The sequence below is a fragment of the Mus musculus genome, chromosome 4 (genome assembly GCF_000001635.26).
Source record: "Mus musculus strain C57BL/6J chromosome 4, GRCm38.p6 C57BL/6J".
NCBI lineage: Eukaryota > Metazoa > Chordata > Mammalia > Rodentia > Muridae > Mus > Mus musculus.
The window spans coordinates 88,377,213-88,400,086 of record NC_000070.6 but is presented as its reverse complement, the minus strand read 5'-3'; the positions used below and the strand labels follow the sequence as shown (position 1 = coordinate 88,400,086).

Genomic DNA, 22,874 nt, shown 5'->3' with positions numbered 1-22,874 from the left:
ATCCACGAAACTATGTTGGTATCCGTTGCATTTTTAACACCACTTAGTTTTTAAAAATCCATTTAAGAGGAGCTAGATAGAGATAGCTCAGTGGTTAAAAGCATTTAATCACTTCCAGAGGACACTGGTTCAATTCTCAGTACCCACATGGTGGTTTATGACCATTTATAACTCCTGTTGCAGGAAATATGTTTCTCTCTCTGTCCTCCATGGATGCTAGGCATGCATGTGCTTCACAGATATGCATGCAGATAAACATCTATACGTATTAAAAAGTAAGTAAATAAATAAATAAGCCAGTTACACTTAATGTAAATAATAAAAAAAAATCTAACCAATGTTCTATGTTACAATCTGGGGAAAAAGCATACAGGATTCAGTGGTATACCCCAGTGTCATGGTTGTGTCAAGGACAAACACTGGGAAGATGGAATTGAGAACTAAAATAGTTCTACACATGGAAATTTTTTTTTCTTGAAAAACTGCTGACAAACTATGGCTATTTTAACTGCCTATTAAACAGACTATTTTATTAAAAACTTAAGGAATGATCCTATTATACCAGGAAAAGTATTCCATAGTATTTGTTACCAAATATTAAATTTAAATCTAATAAAAATTATGATTTTTGGAAAAAAATTGTTTACTTTTTTGAGCTTGACAATTTCCCAAAGGGTGGGGATCCTTCCTGAAAAGATTTCTGAGGAGCATAACCAAGATGATGTTTTAGTATTATATCATAAAACATATCAGAATTTGGAAGACCTTCAAAACTTGACTGACTAACATTTTCCAAATAAAAGTGTATGATATTAGAAAATCATATTATCTATCAAGGAGCTGACATTCAAAACGAATCAATGGATTTTAATATCAGAGTAGTCAAACTACCTTGGCATGGTTCTGAAGTCCATATTGTAAATTATTTTGAAGAAACACAGTTGTTGACTTTTGGTGCATCAAGAATGAATATGGTGATAAGTAATTACTGAACTCTTGCTTTGAGCTGGTACTATTCCAGGTACTCATTGTGGACTAAGTGATCTAACTCTCAAGACAACCCTAAGGGATAGGCTCTATTGTCCCCATTTTACAGACAGGGAAACTAAGAGGTTGTACAACTTAACCGAGGTTACATTGCTCGTAAGTGTTGATCTGGCTCTCACACAAAAGCAGTGAGACTCCAGACTCCCTTCTCTTACCACTTCCTTGAATCCCTGCTTCTGTTTAAAATAAGCTAATTTCCAAAATGCTGAGAGCCAAGCACTCTGTTCTCAACCTTAGGATGCGCCAGAATTGCCTGATAGGAGAGACTATTAACATAGATTGCTCAGCCCCATGGTTTCAAGCAGGACTTGAGAATTCCCCTTTCTATCAGCACCAGACAATGCTGAGACACTGGCCCAGTGACCCCATGTTGAAAACCACTGCTATGTGATACAAATATTTAAGGACCCAACTGAAAACACAAACCTAACAATGACAAGCAGACAACCAGTCACTAGGGATGAGGGTTCATAGTACCAGCTATACGAAGGGTTATACTCAAATAAGTATGCCGATTGAGATGTGTTTATGCTAAAGGATTTGGTGCTTACAACTCCAGTTTCATAAAGCATTTTGTATTTGTTTGCTTATTCACCATGTGACTGGGTCTAGGGGCTACTTGTCAATTACCTCACCAACAGTTCTTGTTTCTCAAATGACCACCTTTTTGCATACGAAATGACAGTATCCTGTACAAGAAACCAAAGGTGTGAACAGAACTATGTATGAGTCAACACACCAGCAAGTTCTTTGTCAGGATATTCCTATTTTTGTGGTTGTTACCTTGAAGACATTGTCTTTTTCTTATTTTTGCCCATAGGTAATGCAAAAATGTTCCTGATAAAGTGTAAGAAATTGTGTTTAAAAGTTTTCCATTCACCTATTCATCTACTGCATGTATTAAACACTGGTCACACCACCAGGCCAACTACTAGACCTGACATCTGAAGGAGAAAGTAAGTGCCCTAAAAGTACCCAGTAACAAGTTTGATGTAAAGCCAGACTATGCCAAAGAGGACACTGTCAACAGCTCTTCATGTGTGACTTCCACTTTAGTAATGAAATATATTTCAATAATGAAACAATGCATAGAACTACACATCAGTACCTTAGTAATCTGGGAAACCTGATTGACACCTTCGTCCGTCATCTCTGAGAGGCACTTTGCTATACTGATGTACAGCTCGAGATCATTTCTCTGGTAAAGACAGGTCAAAATACAATTTAAGACAAATGTATCAAGTCTATTAATATTGTGATGAATTATTAGACTTGTTTATCTCCTATAACAGTTGCTGATGAGATTCTAATGCTAACCAAAACATGGTATGTCTTTCATAATTTAAGAATGTCTTCTCTGTTGTTCTATGTGTTTGCTTGGCTGTACTTTTTTCTATCAGAATTCCATTACTCTCATCCAGATTTTTAACTTGTTGTGAAACTCCAGTGTAGAAGTCTGTTGTGGGAGGGAAAGGGTCTCCATAAGGCCATGTTATATAAAATATATATAAATAAGACAATGCCACCGAGGTACACTGGGGACAGATGTCTGTGCTTGCTAATCTTCAGCAGGCTTTCGGTACAGCACTGGTTAACTTACCCCTAAGCTTGCTCAAAGCTTTGGTTCTAAACACTGAACCTCAATTTCAGTCTTGAAACAAACCTACTCCTAGTTAAGAATGTGTCATTTCTTGCTAGTCTTCCCACCCATATTCTTAAAACATCCCCAGCCTGCCTTTGCCAAAATGACTTTAAAGAAGCCCAAGCATAAACTGTTAGGAATGTAAATGTTTTTGTTCTTTACCCGAATCCTATTTGGCAGAAGGTCAAAAATTCTCCCAGTAGCATCGCAGAGCAGACTCCAGAGGTGGTGGGAAGGACTGGGCAGTTTCATGGCCTGGCTCAGACCCTGTAAGGCACTTAGGCACATCTCAGGATGGCACGGTTGGGAAGCTGTTTTAAAAACTTCCACCATCAGGTTTTCAACAAAACCCTGGATCTGTTCATCAGACACGTGCTTTGCCCACAGAGGCATGGATACCAGGAGGTATTTCTTGATATTCAGCTGGAAGGGAAACAGATAAGCCAGACATAAACAAGTCCGTCTGAGTTTGTGGTGGTCAAAGCCCCTAGGTCATCACTGAGTTGGGGCAGACAGATTAAAAGCTGTGGGTTACTTCTTTCTCCTGCATTTTCCCATGGCTTCATAGTCCAAAGGGTCACTATTAACTATTAAGAGACACTAGTAATTATAGCTGTTCCGGTTACTTCTCATCCAGCGTGACACATGTGTACCTGTAGGATCCATCAATCTGCTCAACTGAAATTGTTGAATAGCTTAAACCTGTTCAGAGATGGGAACTAAATGCCACTTCTGAAAGGATGTCATGGTTGCCATTCTGATTTTTTCTTATTGTTTTGGCTGTTTTGTGTATGGTATATGCATATATATATATATATATATATATATATATATATATATATATATATTTGCTCACATATATGGGTGTGCAGGTGCACAGGTGTCAACTTCAGGTGTCTTTCTCAGTCATACTCCATCTTTGTTTTTGAGACAGCATTCCTCACTGAACACAGAGTTTACCAATTGGATAGTCTGGGTGGCCAATGAGCTCCACAGGTCGTCTGTCTTCACTTCCTCAGCAAACACACACACACACACACACACACACACACCACATCCAAGCTTTATATGAATGCTGGAGATCCAAGCATAGGTGTTTATGTTTTCACAGCAAACATTTTACCCATTTCCTCATCTTCTCCAATGCAGTCTTAAAACCATATTCTCTAGCAAGAGAAGCTATCAATCTATTCAACTACTCTGCTTCACGTATACCTTAGATCTTTGCAGGGATGGGAATAAAATGTACTTCTGAAGAATGTCATAGTTGCTATTCAGATGTTTTTCATTGTTTCTGTAGTGTGAACTTTATGTATGCATGTGTGCAGGTACACATGCAGGTGTGTGACGTTGAAGTCAAAGATGGGAAGCCCATCTGCTAAAAAATCAACTACACAAAGCATCGGATACTTTAATCATCTTTTGAGGGAAAACAGGGAAGTGGAAAGAGGAACTTGCATGCTGGGCTGCTTCTGAGCAAAGAGCCAGGCACTGAGCATGTGGGCCTGACCATGGCACACAGTGCATGAGAGTCAAGATGAGGCACGACTAGTGTTAACTGTTACATGGCAGTTCAAACATAATACAAGTTTGATACTAATGGACAAGTCTAAATGAAGTAGGCTTGGAAAAAAAAGGTAATGAAATCTTTCCAGTGAATTTTCTAAAGAGCTCATCTTCAAGAATATTCCAGCTTAAATAATTTTAAGAATTAACAACATACACCCATTACCAAACCAGATGTAAAGAGCCACATAGGTCTAAACCAGAAATGGAAGGCCTACAGAACTGTAGAGAAAATTCTCAGGTCAACGGAATAGGCTGCTGGACACTTGACTCAACAGAAAGAAAGAGTTCATGGTACAAAGCTTGGAAGTCCACCACATATTGGCTTCCCACATATTTCCCTATCAAACTGTGCTTAATTCCTACAGGTCTCAGGCTTATCAATCTATAAAGGAGAAATAACAAAGCATCCTTCCTAGGTACAAAGCTTCATAATACAATTCAATGCTAAAGACTTTCTAAAATGTATGTACAGTTTAAATGTATAGGGGTAGCTACACAAGGCCTGTAGGTGTTCAAGCCAGACCAAGCCAGCATGGACAACAGAGAGGGGAAATGGGCACAAAGTCCCATTCCTAGCTTAGGAGCTATGAGTAACTGACAACTTCTAGGAAGAAAGTCAGCTTCATTATGCATGTGGCCCCTGGTACATCTATGTCACTCCAGGAGAAGGCCACATGCCCAAGAGTATCTGGGCAGCATAAATTGGTCTTGATGGATTTAAAGAAAAAGAGAAAATGGACACAAAGTTGGGTGGGTAGGGAAGGGGGTGGGTATGAAAGGACAGTGGGATGGAGTTAATACAGTCATAGCACACTGTACACATTTCTCACGGAAACCATGAAACAGTGAGAGAGGAAAAGAAGGACAGGGTCTGAAGAGTGAAGTGCTGGTGTGTACAAACTTTCAATCTCCAGCCCCCATGTGAAAAAGCATGGCAGTGTGCCTGCAATCCCAGAGCTTCCTGTAAACCCAGTGCTGGGGAAACACAGGAAACGGAATCCCTGGGGCATGCCCACCAGACAGTTTAGCCAAATCATGAGCTCCAGGTTCAGTGAGAGACCCTGGCTCAAAAAAAATAGGAGTACACCTAAGGAAGACAGGCAACACTGGCCTTTGACCTCCACTCCCCATACTCTACATAACCCATGCACCTGTACATCACACACACACAGGAATAATTATGGACAGCACATTCTTGATGGCTTGAGTCTCAGCTGAGACTAACTAAAAATAGGCCCAATGTCATGTTGTGTGGTATGAATATCCATGACAATGACTAGAAACATAAATGCACTAAAACTCACCGAAGTTTACCATTAAAGTAGCCACTTTTAGGATACATAAATTACAACCCAATAAGGCTAACTTTTAAAATGAGCTGCCAGAGACATTAGACATTAAGGCTGATGTCGTCAACATGAACCAAATGCTAGCGGGTACCAAGTACATAGCATGTGTTCAGCAAGTGACAGAAAGATGTCAGTTGCTGGAGTGGACAGGTGTGAGTAATGGTGTTAGTGAGAGGGAAAAAAATGCAGATTTCAATAACACACATCTTCCACTAAAGACCATCTCGAGGAATAAAAAAGACCAGAGCCAAGAGATTGAGGACATAAGAGAACCTTGTGCTCCTTTAAAAACCTAATGCCAACTCATGACTAGAACTGAATATTGATGACCATGAACTGATGATCAACTTAGATCTTTAGGAAATCATGCAGAGAGACTCAACGTTTCTGGAGCCTTCCTTACTACTCGTCTCTAAACACTTGCCTTATGTGCCTTTGCCACCTGACTCTACGGCATTCTCAAGATTCATTGTAGCTATGCCAGGAGAGGAGGGGAAGGGATACTTCTAAGAGGTATTCAGTACAAGTGATTTGTCTCTGTTAACACCCAGTGAAATATCCACACTGTATTACCAAAACAACCTTTGTTACAGATGTGATGGTAGTGTCTGTGACCATCATTTACCCCTTTAGTAATGAGTAACATTTAAAACACATAAAAATGGGGTGGTAGCCATGTCCCCTCCGAGGCTGCTGGCCAGCTAGATTGAGTATAAGCAAGCTTTCATTTTTCTACTCCTGACTCACAGACCACACTCCAAGTCAGTGTGGCTGTCCATCGCAGAGAAGAGCAGTCCCTGACTACACTCAGCATCTGGAACTACTACATACACTCAGACCGTGGATCAGTGGCGGCATCACCCACAAGCCCAGCAGTGAGGCCGCGCTCTGCGACGACGGTGCCTGAGTGACAGCAATCTCAAGGCACAGTTGCTGTATCTCTTCACCTGAAAGAGAGAGGAAAGGAAAAAATAGTTTCTGTAATACAGTGCTCAGTTCCCTGGCTCACGTTCAGGATTCAGCTTCTAAATCAAGCCCTCTGCTTGGGGTCACTTATGCACATAACAGAATCCAGCCAACCAAATGGAATGTTGAGACATTCAAGTGAGGAGGCAAAGAGCATGCCCACTAGAATCACAGTCCTATTTCCTGTACACTACCGGGGGAAACTCTCTGACATTCTAAAGAAATCTGGGCACCCGAATACTACTTAGAAATAGGAGAACACACTAGCTGCAAATCACCTAGTGTCCCCCACCCCCACCCCATCCCATTATGCAGCATATGTTCAGCACATAGGGAACCTTCTATCTGGTGTGTCAGTTACATTTTTACCAACTTGACACAAACTCAAGTTATATGACAAGAGGAAACCCCAACTGAGAAATGGCCTATCAAGTTAGCCTATAGGTAAGTCTGTAGGGGCCCTTCCTTTCTTTTCCTTATCTCTCTTTCTCTCTTTCCCTCTTCCCCTCTTTCCCTCTTTCCCTCCCTCTCTCCTTCCTTCCTTCCTTCCTTCCTTCCTTCCTTCTCTTCCTTCCTTCTCTCTCTCTTCCTTCCTTTCATCCTCTCCCTCCCTTCCTCCCTCCCTTCCTTTCATTCTTTTACAAGTTCTAACCATTTTTTTCTTTTTACTTTTTGTGCATCAGCGTTTTGCCTGCATGTATGTCTGGGTCTGGGTGTGATATCTTCTGAAACTGGAGTTAGACAGTTGCAAGCTGCCATGTGGTTGCTGGGGATTGAACCCAAGTCTTCTGGAAGAGCAGTCAGTGCTCTGAAGCACGGAGCCAGCTCTCCAGCACTTAAGGGGTCATTTTCTTTTTTTTCCCCCAGCACTGGGATTATAGTCATGTGTCACTGTACTGCTGTGATGGTTTGTATATGCTCGGCCCAGGGAGTGGCACGATTAGAAGGTGTGCCCTGTTGGAGTAGGTGAGTCACTATGGGTGTCAGTTCTAAGACCTCATCCTAGCTGCCTGGAATTCAGTCTTCCACTAGCCTTCAGATGAAGGTGTAGAACTCTCAGCTCCTCCTGTACCATGCCTGCCTAGATGCTGCCATGTTCCTGACTTGATAACAGACGGAACCTCTGAACCTATAAGCCAGCTCCAATTAAATGCTGTCCTTATAAGACTTGCTTTGGTCATGGTGTCTGTTCCAGCAGTAAAACTACAACGTCTATGTCTTTAGAACTCTTCCTCCTCATCCTCCCCTATAATGACTCAGTGAAACTCAGTTATTGCATGCAAGATAATCATTCACAAGATACAGTAAATCTACCAGTCACTGTCAACTGTGACACAAAATCTGCTTTTTTAATTTTTCTTTTTTATTTTATTCAGGCCAATTCCTAAGAGCATAGCCTGAAAACCCCAAAACACTTGATGTTTACCAAAGTTTAGCCTCATAAGAGGAGAGAGTAGTGCGGCCAAGTTTGCAGGAGGGTACTGGTAGCTTTCCCCAACAGTTGCTATGGGTTTCATCACTACTTTGAGAAGGGATGGAGGCACAGCTTCAGGACCTACAACAGAAAAGAAAAGAATTAGCAAAGCACCTGTGTGGCTGTTACAACTGAAAGCAGAACTGTTTTTTACTTTTGCAGCCAAAGGCTCTAATGCCAGATCTTTAGTTACAACCAACTTTCCAATGTTACAATTTGAATCCCACTCCATTTGCTACAAACCTTGTTCCCCTGTTCTCAGATATTATCTCCAATCTTCTCCTTTGTGTTAGACATACCACACACATCTTAACTATCTTCTACATTTCCATGTCTCTTTGCCTAGCTTTTTTAAAAACAATGACTTAGTCTTCATTATTGTCCCATTGCTCTTGGTATGGAATTTAATACATTTACAGCAGTATAGACAAGGGCTGCACACTCAGCACCTTAGAGGAGCTATGGAATACCTCTACCCACTATGGCTCTAAAGCATCACACCCATCACCTACCACTTGTTTTTGTTTTAGAAACAAATAAACAAAAATAGCAAAAACCTTCTTTTGCTTCTAAGCCACAGTGCCTGCTCTAGAGTTGAGCACCTAGGGAGAAATAGCTATTCCATATGTTAATCAGCTACCTCTCGCTTTAATATTGGTCCTCATGTTGGGAGGGAGGTATTTAAAGCTGATAACCTGAGATGCTAGAGTATTAACATGTAGATGTAAAAGGCAGGGACAATCATAACAATGGGCAGGTAAAAGTAATGCTACATAGAACCACAGAACAATGAAGAAATACAGAAAACATAGATACAGAAAAATGTAGACAACAAGAAGAAATGGTGGCAGAATCAGCAGCAAAAGGAAAACCACCATCAGCAGAAAGAGAAGCCAGGGGAAAACTAGAAACTACATCAGCAAAAAAGCCACAGCATCAGCATCTGGGAGGGGCTGCAGAGGTGAGAGAGCTGATATGTGGGAAAAGCTGAAAAACAGAGAAGCTCAAGAAATGGGAAAAACACCATAAGTGCAGGCAGAGTCAGTGATGGTCACACTGTCCTGGAAAGGAGAAGCTCAGAAAGGGGGAGAAGCAGAGCGAGACTAACAAAAGCCAATGAGTCAGTGGGAAAGAAAGAAAGCAGAAGAGTGTGTCAGCTAGACAAAAACCCCAGCTACATAAAGGAGAAGCTGAAGAGAAAGGAGAAGCAGGGAACCAGGAGGGGAAAACCTGACCTTGTGACCAGTAGCAAGGGAGAAGGCAGAGCTATATCACAATACAGAAATAAGCTGAGGGGAAAGGAGAAGCAGGGAACCAGGAGGGGAAAACCTGACCTTGTGACCAGTAGCAAGGGTGAAGGCAGAGCTATATCACAATACAGAAATAAGCTGAGGGGAAAGGAGAAGCAGGGAACCAGGAGGGGAAAACCAACCCTTGTGACCAGTAGCAAGGGTGAATGAAGGCAGAGCTATATCACAATACAGAAAGAAGAAGCTGAGGGGAAAGGAGAAGCAGGGAACCAGGACGGGAAAACTACCCTGTGACCAGTAGCAAGGGTGAAGGCAGAGCTATATCACAATACAGAAAGAAGAAGCTGAGGGGAAAGGAGAAGCAGGGAACCAGGACGGGAAAACCAACCTGTGACCAGTAGCAAGGGTGAAGGCAAAGCTATATCAAAATAGAAAAAGAAGAAGCTGAGGGGAAAGGAGAAGCAGGGAACCAGGAGGGGAAAAAACCAACCTTGTGACCAGTATCAAGGGTGAAGGCAGAGCTATATCACAGCACAAAAAGGAGAAGATGAGGGGAAAGGAGAAGCAGGGAACCAGGAGGGAAAACCAACCTTGTGACCAGTATCAAGGGTGAAGGCAGAGCTATATCACAACACAAAAAGGAGAAGCTGAGGGGAAAGGAGAAGCAGGGAACCAGGAGGGAAAATCAACCTTGTGACTAGTAGCAAGGGTGAAAGCTGAGCTATATCACAACACAGAAAAAAGAGGCTGAGGGGAAAGGAGAAGCAGGGAATCAGGAGGGAAAAACCAATCTTGAGACAGGTAGCAAGGGTGAAAGGAGAGCTACATCACAATACAGAAAGGAGAAACTTGGGTTAGGGGTGGGTGGAGAAGAAGCAGGGAACCAGGAGGGAAAAGCTGACCTTGTGAAAGGGTTTAGCAAGGGTGGAGACAGAGGTTCATCACACTAGAAGAAAGGAGAAGCTTGGGAGAAAGGAGAATTGAGAGTAGACGGGGAGAAAAGCAGAGGGATAGGAGAAAAAGAATACAAACCACAGATATAGAGGAGAAGAATTAGTTGTATCTGTTGTTTTTGTTGCTATTATTGGCATTGTGTCTATGGTATTTAAGAACTGGTTCATCGTTGGCTTTTGTAGGATCAAATCTGTTGAAGTGCTAGGCTCTGCTGCAATAATGATTTAGCTCTGAAATCTAATGCAAGTAGAAGGAACCTAGTGTGCAGGTGTATATCATGAAGCGACAGTAATCCCACTGTCCATTACACAATTCTGCTACTTCATATCCTATAAAATGAGATGTTGGGGGAAGGGGAGACCTAGGGAATCATGTAAGTTCTTTATAGTGTCTGAGCCTTGAGGTGACAGAATCTACTTTTGATGATATTTCATTTTTAAAAATTAGCTTGTGCATTCTAACTTTAATATTAAGGTAAGCAAAAGTACATTCTTTTCCATGATATAAGTATAATGGAGGTTACATTCTACACACATGGGAAGTAGGACTGAGTATAGGTCTGCTTGGTCAACCTTTCCCATAGACCTATTATGGGGTGCTTATTTACAGATTACTTATTAATTGATTAATGACTATTTATTAATGCTATGAATAATAACAGGGATATATTCTGAAATATGCCATTTGACAGGGTCATTATGGTGGGAACATTATTAAAGAATTTACATACAAAAACTAAAGAATCAACAGTGCCAACAGCTAAAATAAATCCTATGGAACCACTTTTGTAAATGTGGTCCATCGATGGTTGAAACATCATCATGTTTATAACGTAGTTGTATTTACTCTCATGTAAAAATGTGTGAAATAATTTCTGTTGTAGTTGGTCTCTGAAAATTTGTGTGATATTCAGGTTTAAAGCTAAGTAAGGTTGCAATTTTACCAAGTTTTACCAATTTGACCAGTAATGCGCACCTTATTTTTCTTTGTGGGTATGCCTCATTTGTGTTAATTGTATAATAACAATGAATAAAAACTGCCCAGTGATAGACTTTAAAAAAAAAAAGAAATAAGTGGAGGTAGGGGTCAAAATGTTGAGTGTCCAGAGATGGGAAAGGGAGCTAGGGTCTGTTCCAACCTAAGACAGACACAGTTTCTGTACGTTTCCCAGCCTTCCCTTTTGAAACATTTAAAAAGGGGGACCTGTTGGGAGCCAACTCCTAGCAGAAAGCAGCTATCATCTCCGCAGCCATCTCGGGGTATTTACTTACAGGTTGGTACTTTTCCACCCTGACGAGAGACTTATTTTCCTAGCATATTTTTGCAAGAAGTCCACCACAGCTGAACACACCCTGATAACATCTTGTTTTTCTGAAACACATCCTGGACTTGTGCACTCCCCAGCTTGTGCTTATATACCTATAGTTGCCTTTCAATAAATGAGACTTGAGACTTGATCAGACAGACTGTCTTGTCTCCATTCTTTGTGTCTCTTGCCCTTCTGTCCCCACTCTCTCCCTTGCAGACCCTGTTGACTGACCCACGGACCGGGTCATTGAAAAGGAGAACTAAGCTCAGAGAGCAGCATAGTTCTGGAGTCTGAAACATCTAAGAGGTTGATGCCATCATCTGGGGAAGACCATTATGCTGCATTATAACAGGATGGAGGGCATCACATAACTAGACAGCAAGCTTGTCAAGGCAGCTCAGCTGTATAACAAAGTCACTATTTCAGTATCTCAGTGATGACTCTCCAAAATAGTTAAAAATAAGCATTCAAATAAAAACTGCAGATGTATAGCAAGTTCCATACTCTTCCAATTACAAGTGTATCACGGGGCCAGGAAGATGGCTCAATAATAAAGGCACTTGTTGCTAAGCTTGATGACTTGAGCTCAGATTCCTGCAACCCACATAAAATCAAGATGGAGTAGTATGTATCTATAATCCCAGCATATCTACTGCAAAATAGGAGGTGGAATTCCCAGCTCATCAGCCTAGAGTGCACAAACTTCAGAATACCAGAGATACTCTGACCCCTAAGGTTATTCTCTGATTTCTACACAGGTGCTATGGCATCCGCAGCCCCTCACACAAACACAGCCATCATATGCACACATAGACAAATATAGGGAGAGAGAGAGAGAGAGAGAGAGAGAGAGAGAGAGAGAGAGAGAGAGAGAGAGAGAGAGAGAGAGAGAGAGAGAGAGAATATGCACCATGTTTCTATTCTTGAAATAAATGCTTATGAAAATAAGATTTTGTGTTCATCTTTTTTTTTTTCCTTCTGAGACAGGGTTTCTCTGTTTAGCCCTGGCTGTCCTGGAACTCACTCTGTAGACCAGGCTGGCCTAGAACTCAAATATTCGCCTGCCTCTGCCTTCCAATTGCTGGGATTAAAGGCGTGCGCCACCATTACCAAGCTGTATAAGCTCTTCTATGTAATTCTAAGTTGATAATACAAATCTCTACCTACCTCAATACAGAATTTAACCCTATGTTTCTGACTCTCATTCCCACCAAAGCAGCAATGCTTTCTAAGCCTAGCTACCCACTAAACTACCTGGCATCCAATAACTGATGCTTGATTTCCATCCCACCCAGAGATATAATACTGGGACTCTAGCAAGTCTTATGAGGGGCATAACTATTGCTGTTTCTAGAAGACTTTCTGCAAAGAAAACCAAGACATTTTATAAACATGTGCACCCAAGTGTTTACTGTGTATTAGATACTGAAGATTTTTCCAGCAACAGACACAGAATTGAACAAGACAAAATAGGCAAATAGGCATTATGCTTATGAACCTATTTTCTAATAAGAGGACCAAAAAAAAATGTGAATCCAGGTGTGATGATAACTGACTGAGACAGGTCATCTTAAACTGGTTAGCTTTGTACATAGTCCATTCTGGTAACACATTTGTGCTAAGAATCCTTAACAGTTCTGGAGATAAATTGAAGTCTGATTTCGTGCAACAAAAAGTAATTTTCTTTTTAAGCCATTACTGTATTTTTAATTATGAGTATCTATGTGTGGGCATGTGCATATACATGAACGCAGGTGACGTTGAAGACAGAGGTGTTGGAAACTCTTGGAGCTTGAGTTATGGGTAGTGGAGCCACCTGATGTGGGTGCTGTAAATTAAACCTGGGTCCTCCCAAGAGTACTCAGAGCTCTTACTCAGAGCTCTTAACTACTGAGCAATCTCTTTAGCCTCTAATTTGCTTTGTAAAGGTCCTTCTGGTACACATTGATAGTAATGTCCTGGTAAACAGGCATACATTGTAAATCTGTACTGGAAGTCTTTAATTCATAAGCAGACATCTATTCTGGAGTCTCAGTATTTTATGTCAAATACTTTTGAAATTACATAGCTTGTATTCCGAGTCTTCCAGTAGAATGCATTATGGAAAATTTGTAGTTTCCAAAAGACTTAAGGAACCTGGAGAAAGGATTCAACTTCTTCTGTCATACAAGGACCCTATGTGAAATATGAGCACTGTTTATGCTTTATTGCTGAGATAATGAGCTCAACTCTGGTGGGATGAACTTCACCATTGACTACACGTTGTTCCAACACTGACTGTATGTGCATGTGTCTCAACTAACTATTGATTACACTGTATGTGCATGCTGCCCTGGCATCAAACACACTGTATGCGTATGTTACTCTGGACTGACTAAAGCACTGCATGTAAATGTCGCTCCAGCACCGACTACACTCTATGTGTATGATGTCCTGGCACGGCCGGCCCTGTATGTGCATGTTACTCCAGCCTTCATTAAGTTGACCTGAGATGCTGGCAAGTGTCAGAGACAGCCTGTGAAATGGAGTACAGGGCTGCACTTCATGCCCAGAGGTATGCCACAGTGCAGTAAATCTTTCACAGTTAAAAGGGCAGGGCATCAGCACTGAGAAGCATGATGAGAATCACACGAAAATTTCCTCTGAGTTTGGAAGGAACCCATCCTGACAGGCAATGGAATGCTAGAGACATTCTCAGTAACAGTGAGGAGTGAGAGGATATTTGGTAGTTACATGCATCTGGGGAGAAGAGCAAGAAAAAGGAACAGAAGAATACAAACGATGGGGATCACCAGGTCCTTTACTTCAGTGTTTTGTCCTTCAGATAAGTGCCTTTGGTAACATGACCACTGGAATGTCCTGAACTTGAAGCTCAGAGTGCCTATGGGTACTTGTCAAAAAGATCCAGATGTTTTAAAACCCTAATGTAAAGCTGCTTCGCAGCCCTCATCCAGCTGACAGCCCCAAAGTTATGAATGGCATAGCTGAGCACAATGCATTACAATAGGACCCACTATCTTTTGTACATGGGCTACACAGAGGACTGTGCAACAGCGTAATTACTACATGAAAAGTCTGGCTACAAATGGGCTAACATATGGGGTACATAATCTCCATCAGGTATATGTTACAGACATTTAACTTCTCCATCTTCACTGTTGCAGGAGACGAATTAACTCAGCTTAGAATAATAGTCTTTGGTGTAAATATATCCACATGATAGGGATCAAATATTTGAATGATATTACATGTTGAGTAGTCTGTTCTAAGGCATTCTTCCTGCTCATTGAAGAAAGTATAGTCTAATGAAAAAGGCAGACGTGAAACAAAAATTTATGAATAATCACGTAAGTAATGGCACATATATAAAACACACACACACACACACACACACACACACACAAAGGTACAGGAAGTATGATACAGGACATAAGTCTAATCAGAGGACATTAATGAAGATCCAATCTTCCCTCAGCAGAATAAAAGATGTCTAGATGAATGTCGAAAGGATGGATGAAGTCCATAGAGAATTCAGGCAGACAACATTATAGGATGGCTTGTTTGTAGAAAGTACCAAATACTTTGCCTCTGACCAGAAATGACAATCAATACAGTTGTTGAAAAGAATTGATTCTGAAACACCAGATACTAAAAGCTGGTAGAGTACTCTATCTTAGGAGAAAAAGCCTCACCAACATCAGAGATAGCAAAACCAAAAATACCCTAAGCCCTTGCACCAGGAAGGCCACCAAGCAGAGTGGCTGCCAGCAAAGGTCAGAACCTGATGAGAAAGGCAACCCGATAGGGTTTGGCCCAGAGTGGGTGGGAGATTGGTTTCACATAGGTGGACTGATCAAATGAGCACACAGGCTGAGAATAATGAGCAGGTTTACCACAGTCCAGAACACAGTTGTGGAGAGAGGCGGGGAGTATAATGGTATTGAAGAACTGCAAATATGAGTATGAATTTGTAACACAGACAGCTTAGACACAGGTAAAGCTAAAGATACACTTTGTTGTAAAAATAGGCAAAATATAAAAAAGAGAAAGAGAACAGTTCCTAATTGACATTTCAGAAAACAGTGATAATTATCCCAGGAGAAAGGCTCTGCCCCAGACCTTGGTTTCTAAATACCTTTCTCTGAAAAACAAAACAAAACAAAAAAATAGGTTACCTGGACCTATACCCCAGGCTTATAACAATAACTTAGATGAGGTACATTAATAAACACCCAACCAGTGACTGAAAACAGAAAGAACAGTAATATATATATTACTGTTATATTATATAATATATATATGTGTGTGTGTGTATATATATATATACATATATACACACACACACACACACATATGTACATGTGCACACACACACACACACACACACAGCCTCATAGTGTCTCCATGCAAATATTTAATGATGATAAAGGAAAATGAGTGACCTCTTGAGGAGGAGCCTAGGTGCCATACTCTTAAGTAAGCCCTAGGTTTAACCCGACAGGGGAGGAGGAAGAACAGTGCATCTCACCTGATGGGTGCAGTGAGAACAGAAATCCTTTCTGGGATTCTCTTGGCAAAGGTGGCTGTCCTGACTCTAACATGGGGAACACCAGACAAATCCAACCTGAAGGATGCTCTATGAAATAACCATCTCTAGTTGTAAAACATGACCAGGTAAAGAGAGACAGGGCTGAGGAACTGCCTGGATTTAGAAGGCTGGAGCGAAATAACAACCAGCACACACTACACATTTCTCCCTTCCTATGAGAGGCCTATGGATTTTAGTGAAGCACTGAACTATGGTTTCTAGGTGAAAGGGATATGGAAGATCTTTCTTACAGTTAAAGAAAAGAGACAGTTTGTAACTTTCCTGTATTTTATTTATCTATTTATTTATTTATTAGAATAAAATGTAAACAAGTACAAACATTAAATAAAAAATTCTGAACCAAAGAGATGGTTCAGTGGGTAAAAATACTTACCACACTAACCTGACAACTTTCATTTGATCCCAGGATCCACACACATATATGTGCCTGCACTCTCACACACACACATATACATACAACAATAAAGTTAGTTTGAAAACTACTCTAAATTTTAATTTTAAAATATAGTAAGTACATGCAAAAATGTTCATATCTTCTGACACTGAAATAAACACGACAACAAATCATATTCAGTGCATCATATTATACCTGAATTTTTAAATTTTTATTGTTATCATTGGTTTTTATGTATGTTGCTCTGTTTTATAATAGGATATTACAACTAAAGATTTCTAGCTACCACTATATAGCCTAATAACCCTTCAAAAACTCTACAATGAAGAGGCAATCATTTTCTCAATTTTTTTTCCATTTTTTATTAGGTATTTAGCTCATTTACATTTCCAATGCTATACCAAAAGACCCCCTTACCCACCCATCCCCACTCCCCTACCCACCCACTCCCCCCCTTTGGCCCTGGCGTTCCCCTGTACCGGGGCACACAAAGTCTGCGTGTCCAATGGGCCTCTCTTTCCAGTGATGGCCGACTAGGCCATCTTTTGATACATATGCAGCTAGAGTCAAGAGCTCAGGGGTACTGGTTAGTTCATAATGTTGTTCCACCTATAGGGTTGAAGATCCCTTTAGCTCCTTGGGTACTTTCTCTAGCTCCTCCATTGGGAGCCCTGTGATCCATCCATTAGCTGACTGTGAGCATCCACTTCTGTGTTTGCTAGGCCCCGGCATAGTCTCACAAGAGACAGCTACATCTGGGTCCTTTCAGTAAAATCTTGCTAGTGTATGCAATGGTGTCAGCATTTGGAAGCTGATTATGGGGTGGATCCCTGGATATGGCAGTCTCTACATGGTCCATCCTTTCATCTCAGCTCCATACTTTGTTTCTGTAACTCCTTCCATGGGTGTTTTGTTCCCACTTCTAAGGAGGGTCATAGTGTCCACACTTCAGTCTTCATTTTTCTTGAGTTTCATGTGTTTAGGAAATTGTATCTTATATCGTGGGTATCCTAGGTTTTGGGCTAGTATCCACTTATCAGTGAGTACATATTGTGTGAGTTCCTTTGTGATTGTGTTACCTCACTCAGGATGATGCTCTCCAGGTCCATCCATTTGGCTAGGAATTTCATAAATTCATTCTTTTTAATAGCTGAGTAGTACTCCATTGTGTAGATGTACCACATTTTCTGTATCCATTCCTCTGTTGAGGGGCATCTGGGTTCTTTCCAGTTTCTGGCTATTATAAATAAGGCTGCTATGAACATAGTGGAGCATGTGTCCTTCTTACCAGTTGGGGCTTCTTCTGGATATATGCCCAGGAGAGGTATTGCTGGATCCTCCGGTAGTACTATGTCCAATTTTCTGAGGAACCGCCAGACTGATTTCCAGAGTGGTTGTACAAGCCTGCAATCCCACCAACAATGGAGGAGTGTTCCTCTTTCTCCACATCCTCGCCAGCATCTGCTGTCACCTGAATTTTTGATCTTAGCCATTCTGACTGGTGTGAGGTGGAATCTCAGGGTTGTTTTGATTTGCATTTCCCTGATGATTAAGGATGTTGAACATTTTTTCAGGTGCTTCTCTGCCATTCGGTATTCCTCAGGTGAGAATTCTTTGTTCAGTTCTGAGCCCCATTTTTTAAGGGGGTTATTTGATTTTCTGAGGTCCACCTTCTTGAGTTCTTTATATATGTTGGATATTAGTCCCCTATCTGATTTAGGATAGGTAAAGATCCTTTCCCAGTCTGTTGGTGGTCTTTTTGTCTTATAGACAGTGTCTTTTGCCTTGCAGAAACTTTGGAGTTTCATTAGGTCCCATTTGTCAATTCTCGATCTTACAGCACAAGCCATTGCTGTTCTGTTCAGGAATTTTTCCCCTGTGTCCATATCTTCAAGGCTTTTCCCCACTTTCTCCTCTATAAGTTTCAGTGTCTCTGGTTTTATGTGAAGTTCCTTGATCCACTTAGATTTGACCTTAGTACAAGGAGATAAGTATGGATCGATTCGCATTCTTCTACATGATAACAACCAGTTGTGCCAGCACCAATTGTTGAAAATGCTGTCTTTCTTCCACTGGATGGTTTTGGCTCCCTTGTCGAAGATCAAGTGACCATAGGTGTGTGGGTTCATTTCTGGGTCTTCAATTCTATTCCATTGGTCTACTTGTCTGTCTCTATACCAGTACCATGCAGTTTTTATCACAATTGCTCTGTAGTAAAGCTTTAGGTCAGGCATGGTGATTCCACCAGAGGTTCTTTTATCCTTGAGAAGAGTTTTTGCTATCCTCGGTTTTTTGTTATTCCAGATGAATTTGCCAATTGCTCCTTCTACTTCGTTGAAGAATTGAGTTGGAATTTTAATGGGGATTGCATTGAATCTGTAGATTGCTTTTGGCAAGATAGCCATTTTTACAATGTTGGTCCTGCCAATCCATGAGCATGGGAGATCTTTCCATCTTCTGAGATCTTCTTTAATTTCTTTCTTCAGGGACTTGAAGTTTTTATCATACAGATCTTTCACTTCCTTCGTTAGAGTCACGCCGAGATATTTTATATTATTTGTGGCTATTGAGAAGGGTGTTGTTTCCCTAATTTCTTTCTCAGCCTGTTTATTCTTTGTGTAGAGAAAGGCCATTGACTTGTTTGAGTTAATTTTATATCCAGCTACTTCACCGAAGCTGTTTATCAGGTTTAGGAGTTCTCTGTTGGAATTTTTAGGGTCACTTATATATACTATCATATCATCTGCAAAAAGTGATATTTTGACTTCCTCTTTTCCAATTTGTATCCCCTTGATCTCCTTTTGTTGTCGAATTGCTCTGGCTAATACTTCAAGTACTATGTTGAAAAGGTAGGGAGAAAGTGGGCAGCCTTGTCTAGTCCCTGATTTTAGTGGGATTGCTTCCAGCTTCTCTCCATTTACTTTGATGTTGGCTACTGGTTTGCTGTAGATTGCTTTTATCATGTTTAGGTATTGGCCTTGAATTCCTGATCTTTCCAGAACTTTTATCATGAATGGGTGTTGGATCTTGTCAAATGCTTTTTCTGCATCTAACGAGATGATCATGTGGTTTTTGTCTTTGAGTTTGTTTATATAATGGATTACATTGATGGATTTTCGTATATTAAACCATCCCTGCATCCCTGGAATAAAACCTACTTGGTCAGGATGGATGATTGCTTTAATGTGTTCTTGGATTCGGTTAGCGAGAATTTTATTAAGAATTTTTGCATCGATGTTCATAAGAGAAATTGGTCTGAAGTTCTCTATCTTTGTTGGATCTTTCTGTGGTTTAGGTATCAGAGTAATAGTGGCTTCATAAAATGAGTTGGGTAGAATACCTTCTACTTCTATCTTGTGAAAAAGTTTGTGCAGAACTGGAGTTAGATCTTCTTTGAAGGTCTGATAGAACTCTGCACTAAACCCGTCTGGTCCTGGGCTTTTTTTGGCTGGGAGACTATTAATAACTGCTTCTATTTCTTTAGGGGATATGGGACTGTTTAGAAGGTCAACTTGATCCTGATTCAACTTTGGTACCTGGTATCTGTCCAGAAATTTGTCCATTTCGTCCAGGTTTTCCAGTTTTGTTGAGTATAGCCTTTTGTAGAAGGATCTGATGGTGTTTTGGATTTCTTCAGGATCTGTTGTTATGTCTCCCTTTTCATTTCTGATTTTGTTAATTAGGATTTTGTCCCTGTGCCCTTTAGTGAGTCTAGCTAAGGGTTTATCTATCTTGTTGATTTTCTCAAAGAACCAACTCCTCGTTTGGTTAATTCTTTGAATAGTTCTTCTTGTTTCCACTTGGTTGATTTCACCCCTGAGTTTGATTATTTCCTGCCGTCTACTCCTCTTGGGTGAATTTGCTTCCTTTTTTTCTAGAGCTTTTAGATGTGTTGTCAAGCTGCTAGTATGTGCTCTCTCCCGTTTTTTCTTGAAGGCACTCATAGCTATGAGTTTCCCTCTTAGAAATGCTTTCATTGTGTCCCAAAGGTTTGGGTACGTTGTGGCTTCATTTTCATTAAACTCTAAAAAGTCTTTAATTTCTTTCTTTATTCCTTCCTTGACCAAGGTATCATTGAGAAGAGTGTTGTTCAGTTTCCATGTGAATGTTGGCTTTCTGTTATTTATTTTGTTATTGAAGATCAGCCTTAGTGCATGGTGATCTGATAGGATACATGGGACAATTTCAATATTTTTGAATCTGTTGAGGCCTGATTTGTGACCTATTATGTGGTCAATTTTGGAGAAGGTACCATGAGGTGCTGAGAAGAAGGTATATCCTTTTGTTTTAGGGAAAAATGTTCTGTAGATATCTGTCAGATCCATTTGTTTCATCACTTCTGTTAGTTTCAGTGTGTCCCTGTTTAGTTTCTGTTTCCATGATCTGTCCATTGGTGAAAGTGGTGTGTTGAAGTCTCCCACTATTATTGTGTGAGGCGCAATGTGTGCTTTGAGCTTTACTAAAGTTTCTTTAGTGAATGTGGCTGCTCTTGTATTTGGAGCATAGATATTCAGAATTGAGAGTTCCTCTTGGAGGATTTTACCTTTGATGAGAATGAAGTGTCCCTCCTTGTCTTTTTTGATGACTTTGGGTTGGAAGTCAATCTTATCAGATATTAGGATGGCTACTCCTGCTTGTTTCTTCATACCATTTGCTTGGAAAATTGTTTTCCAGCCTTTCATTCTGAGGTAGTGTCTATCTTTTTCTCTGAGATGAGTTTCCTGTAAGCAGCAAAATGTTGGGTCTTGTTTGTGTAGCCAGTTTGTTAGTCTATGTCTTTTTATTGGCGAGTTGAGACCATTGATGTTAAGAGATATTAAGGAAAAGTAATTGTTGCTTCCTGTTATTTTAGTTGTTAAAGGTGGCATTCTGTTCTTGTGGCTGTCTTCTTTTAGGTTTGTTGAGGGATTACCTTCTTGTTTTTTCTAGGGCGTTGTTCCCGTTCTTGTATTGGTTTTTTTCTGTTATTATCCTTTGAAGGGCTGGATTCGTGGAGAGATAATGCGTGAATTTGGTTTTGTCGTGGAATACTTTGGTTTCTCCCTCTATGATAATTGAGAGTTTGGCTGGGTATAGTAGCCTGGGCTGCAGTTTGTGTTCTCTTAGTGTCTGTATAACATCTGTCCAGGCTCTTCTGGCTTTCATAGTCTCTGGTGAAAAATCTGGTGTAATTCTGATAGGCTTGCCTTTATATGTTACTTGACCTTTTTCCCTTACTGCTTTTAGTATTCTATCTTTATTTAGTGCATTTGATGTTCTGATTATTATGTGTCGGGAGGAATTTCTTTTCTGGTCCAGTCTATTTGGAGTTCTGTAGGCTTCTTGTATGTTCATATGCATCTCATTCTTTAGATTTGGGAAGTTTTCTTCAATAATTTTGTTGAAGATGTTTGCTGGACCTTTGAGTTGAAAATCTTCATTCTCATCCACTCCTATTATCCGTACGTTTGGTCTTCTTATTGTGTCCTGGATTTCCTGGATATTTTGAGTTAGGATCTTTTTGCATTTTCCATTTTCTTTGATTGTTGTGCCGATGTTCTCTATGGAATCTTCTGCACCTGAGATTCTCTCTTCCATCTCTTGTATTCTGTTGCTGATGCTCAAATCTATGGTTCCAGATTTCTTTCCTAGGGTTTCTATCTCTAGTGTTGCCTCGCTTTGAGTTTTCTTTATTGTGTCTACTTCCCTTTTTAGGTCTAGTATGGTTTTGTTCATTTCCATCACCTGTTTGTATGTTTTTTCCTCTTTTTCTGTAAGGACTTCTACCTGTTTGATTGTGTTTTCCTGTTTTTCTTTAAGGACTTGTAACTCTTTAGCAGTGTTCTCCTGTATTTCTTTAAGTGATTTATTAAAGTCCTTCTTGATGTCCTCTACCATCATCATGAGATATGCTTTTAAATCTAGGTCTAGGTTCTCAGGTGTGTTGGGGTTCCCTGGACTGGGCGAAGTGGGTGTGCTGGGTTCTGGTGATGGTGAGTGGTCTTGGTTCCTGTTAGTAAGATTCCTCCGTTTACCTTTCGCCATCTGGTAATCTCTGGAGTTAGTAGTTATAGTTGACTCTGTTTAGAGATTGTTCTTCTGGTGATTCTGTTACCGTCTATCAGCAGACCTGGGAGACAGATTCTCTCCTCTGAGTTTCAGTGCTCAGAGCACTCTCTGCTGGCAAGCTCTCTTACAGGGAAGGTGCGCAGATATCTTGTATTTGGACCTCCTCCTGGCCGAAGAAGAAGGCCCAAAACAGGACCTTTCTCAGACAGTGTGTTGCTTTGGCAGTTCCCAGGTGGTACAGACTCTCACCTAAGCAGACTAAA

At 40.6% G+C, this 22,874-nt stretch overlaps 1 protein-coding gene across 4 annotated transcripts in view; it reads right to left on the bottom strand.

Moving 5' to 3' along the window:
- The window catches only part of Focad (focadhesin), a 316,392-nt gene that overhangs the window by 10,925 nt on the left and 282,593 nt on the right, over nt 1–22,874 (bottom strand). For all 4 annotated transcript variants that reach the window (XM_030253421.1, NM_001081184.1, XM_011250013.2 and 1 more), the window contains 4 exons: nt 8,000–8,128; nt 6,439–6,554; nt 2,852–3,112; nt 2,156–2,245 (listed from right to left, as the gene is read on the bottom strand). In XM_030253421.1, the coding sequence (XP_030109281.1) occupies nt 2,156–2,245; nt 2,852–3,112; nt 6,439–6,554; nt 8,000–8,128 (596 nt within the window). The remainder of the gene's footprint in view (nt 1–2,155; nt 2,246–2,851; nt 3,113–6,438; nt 6,555–7,999; nt 8,129–22,874) is intronic.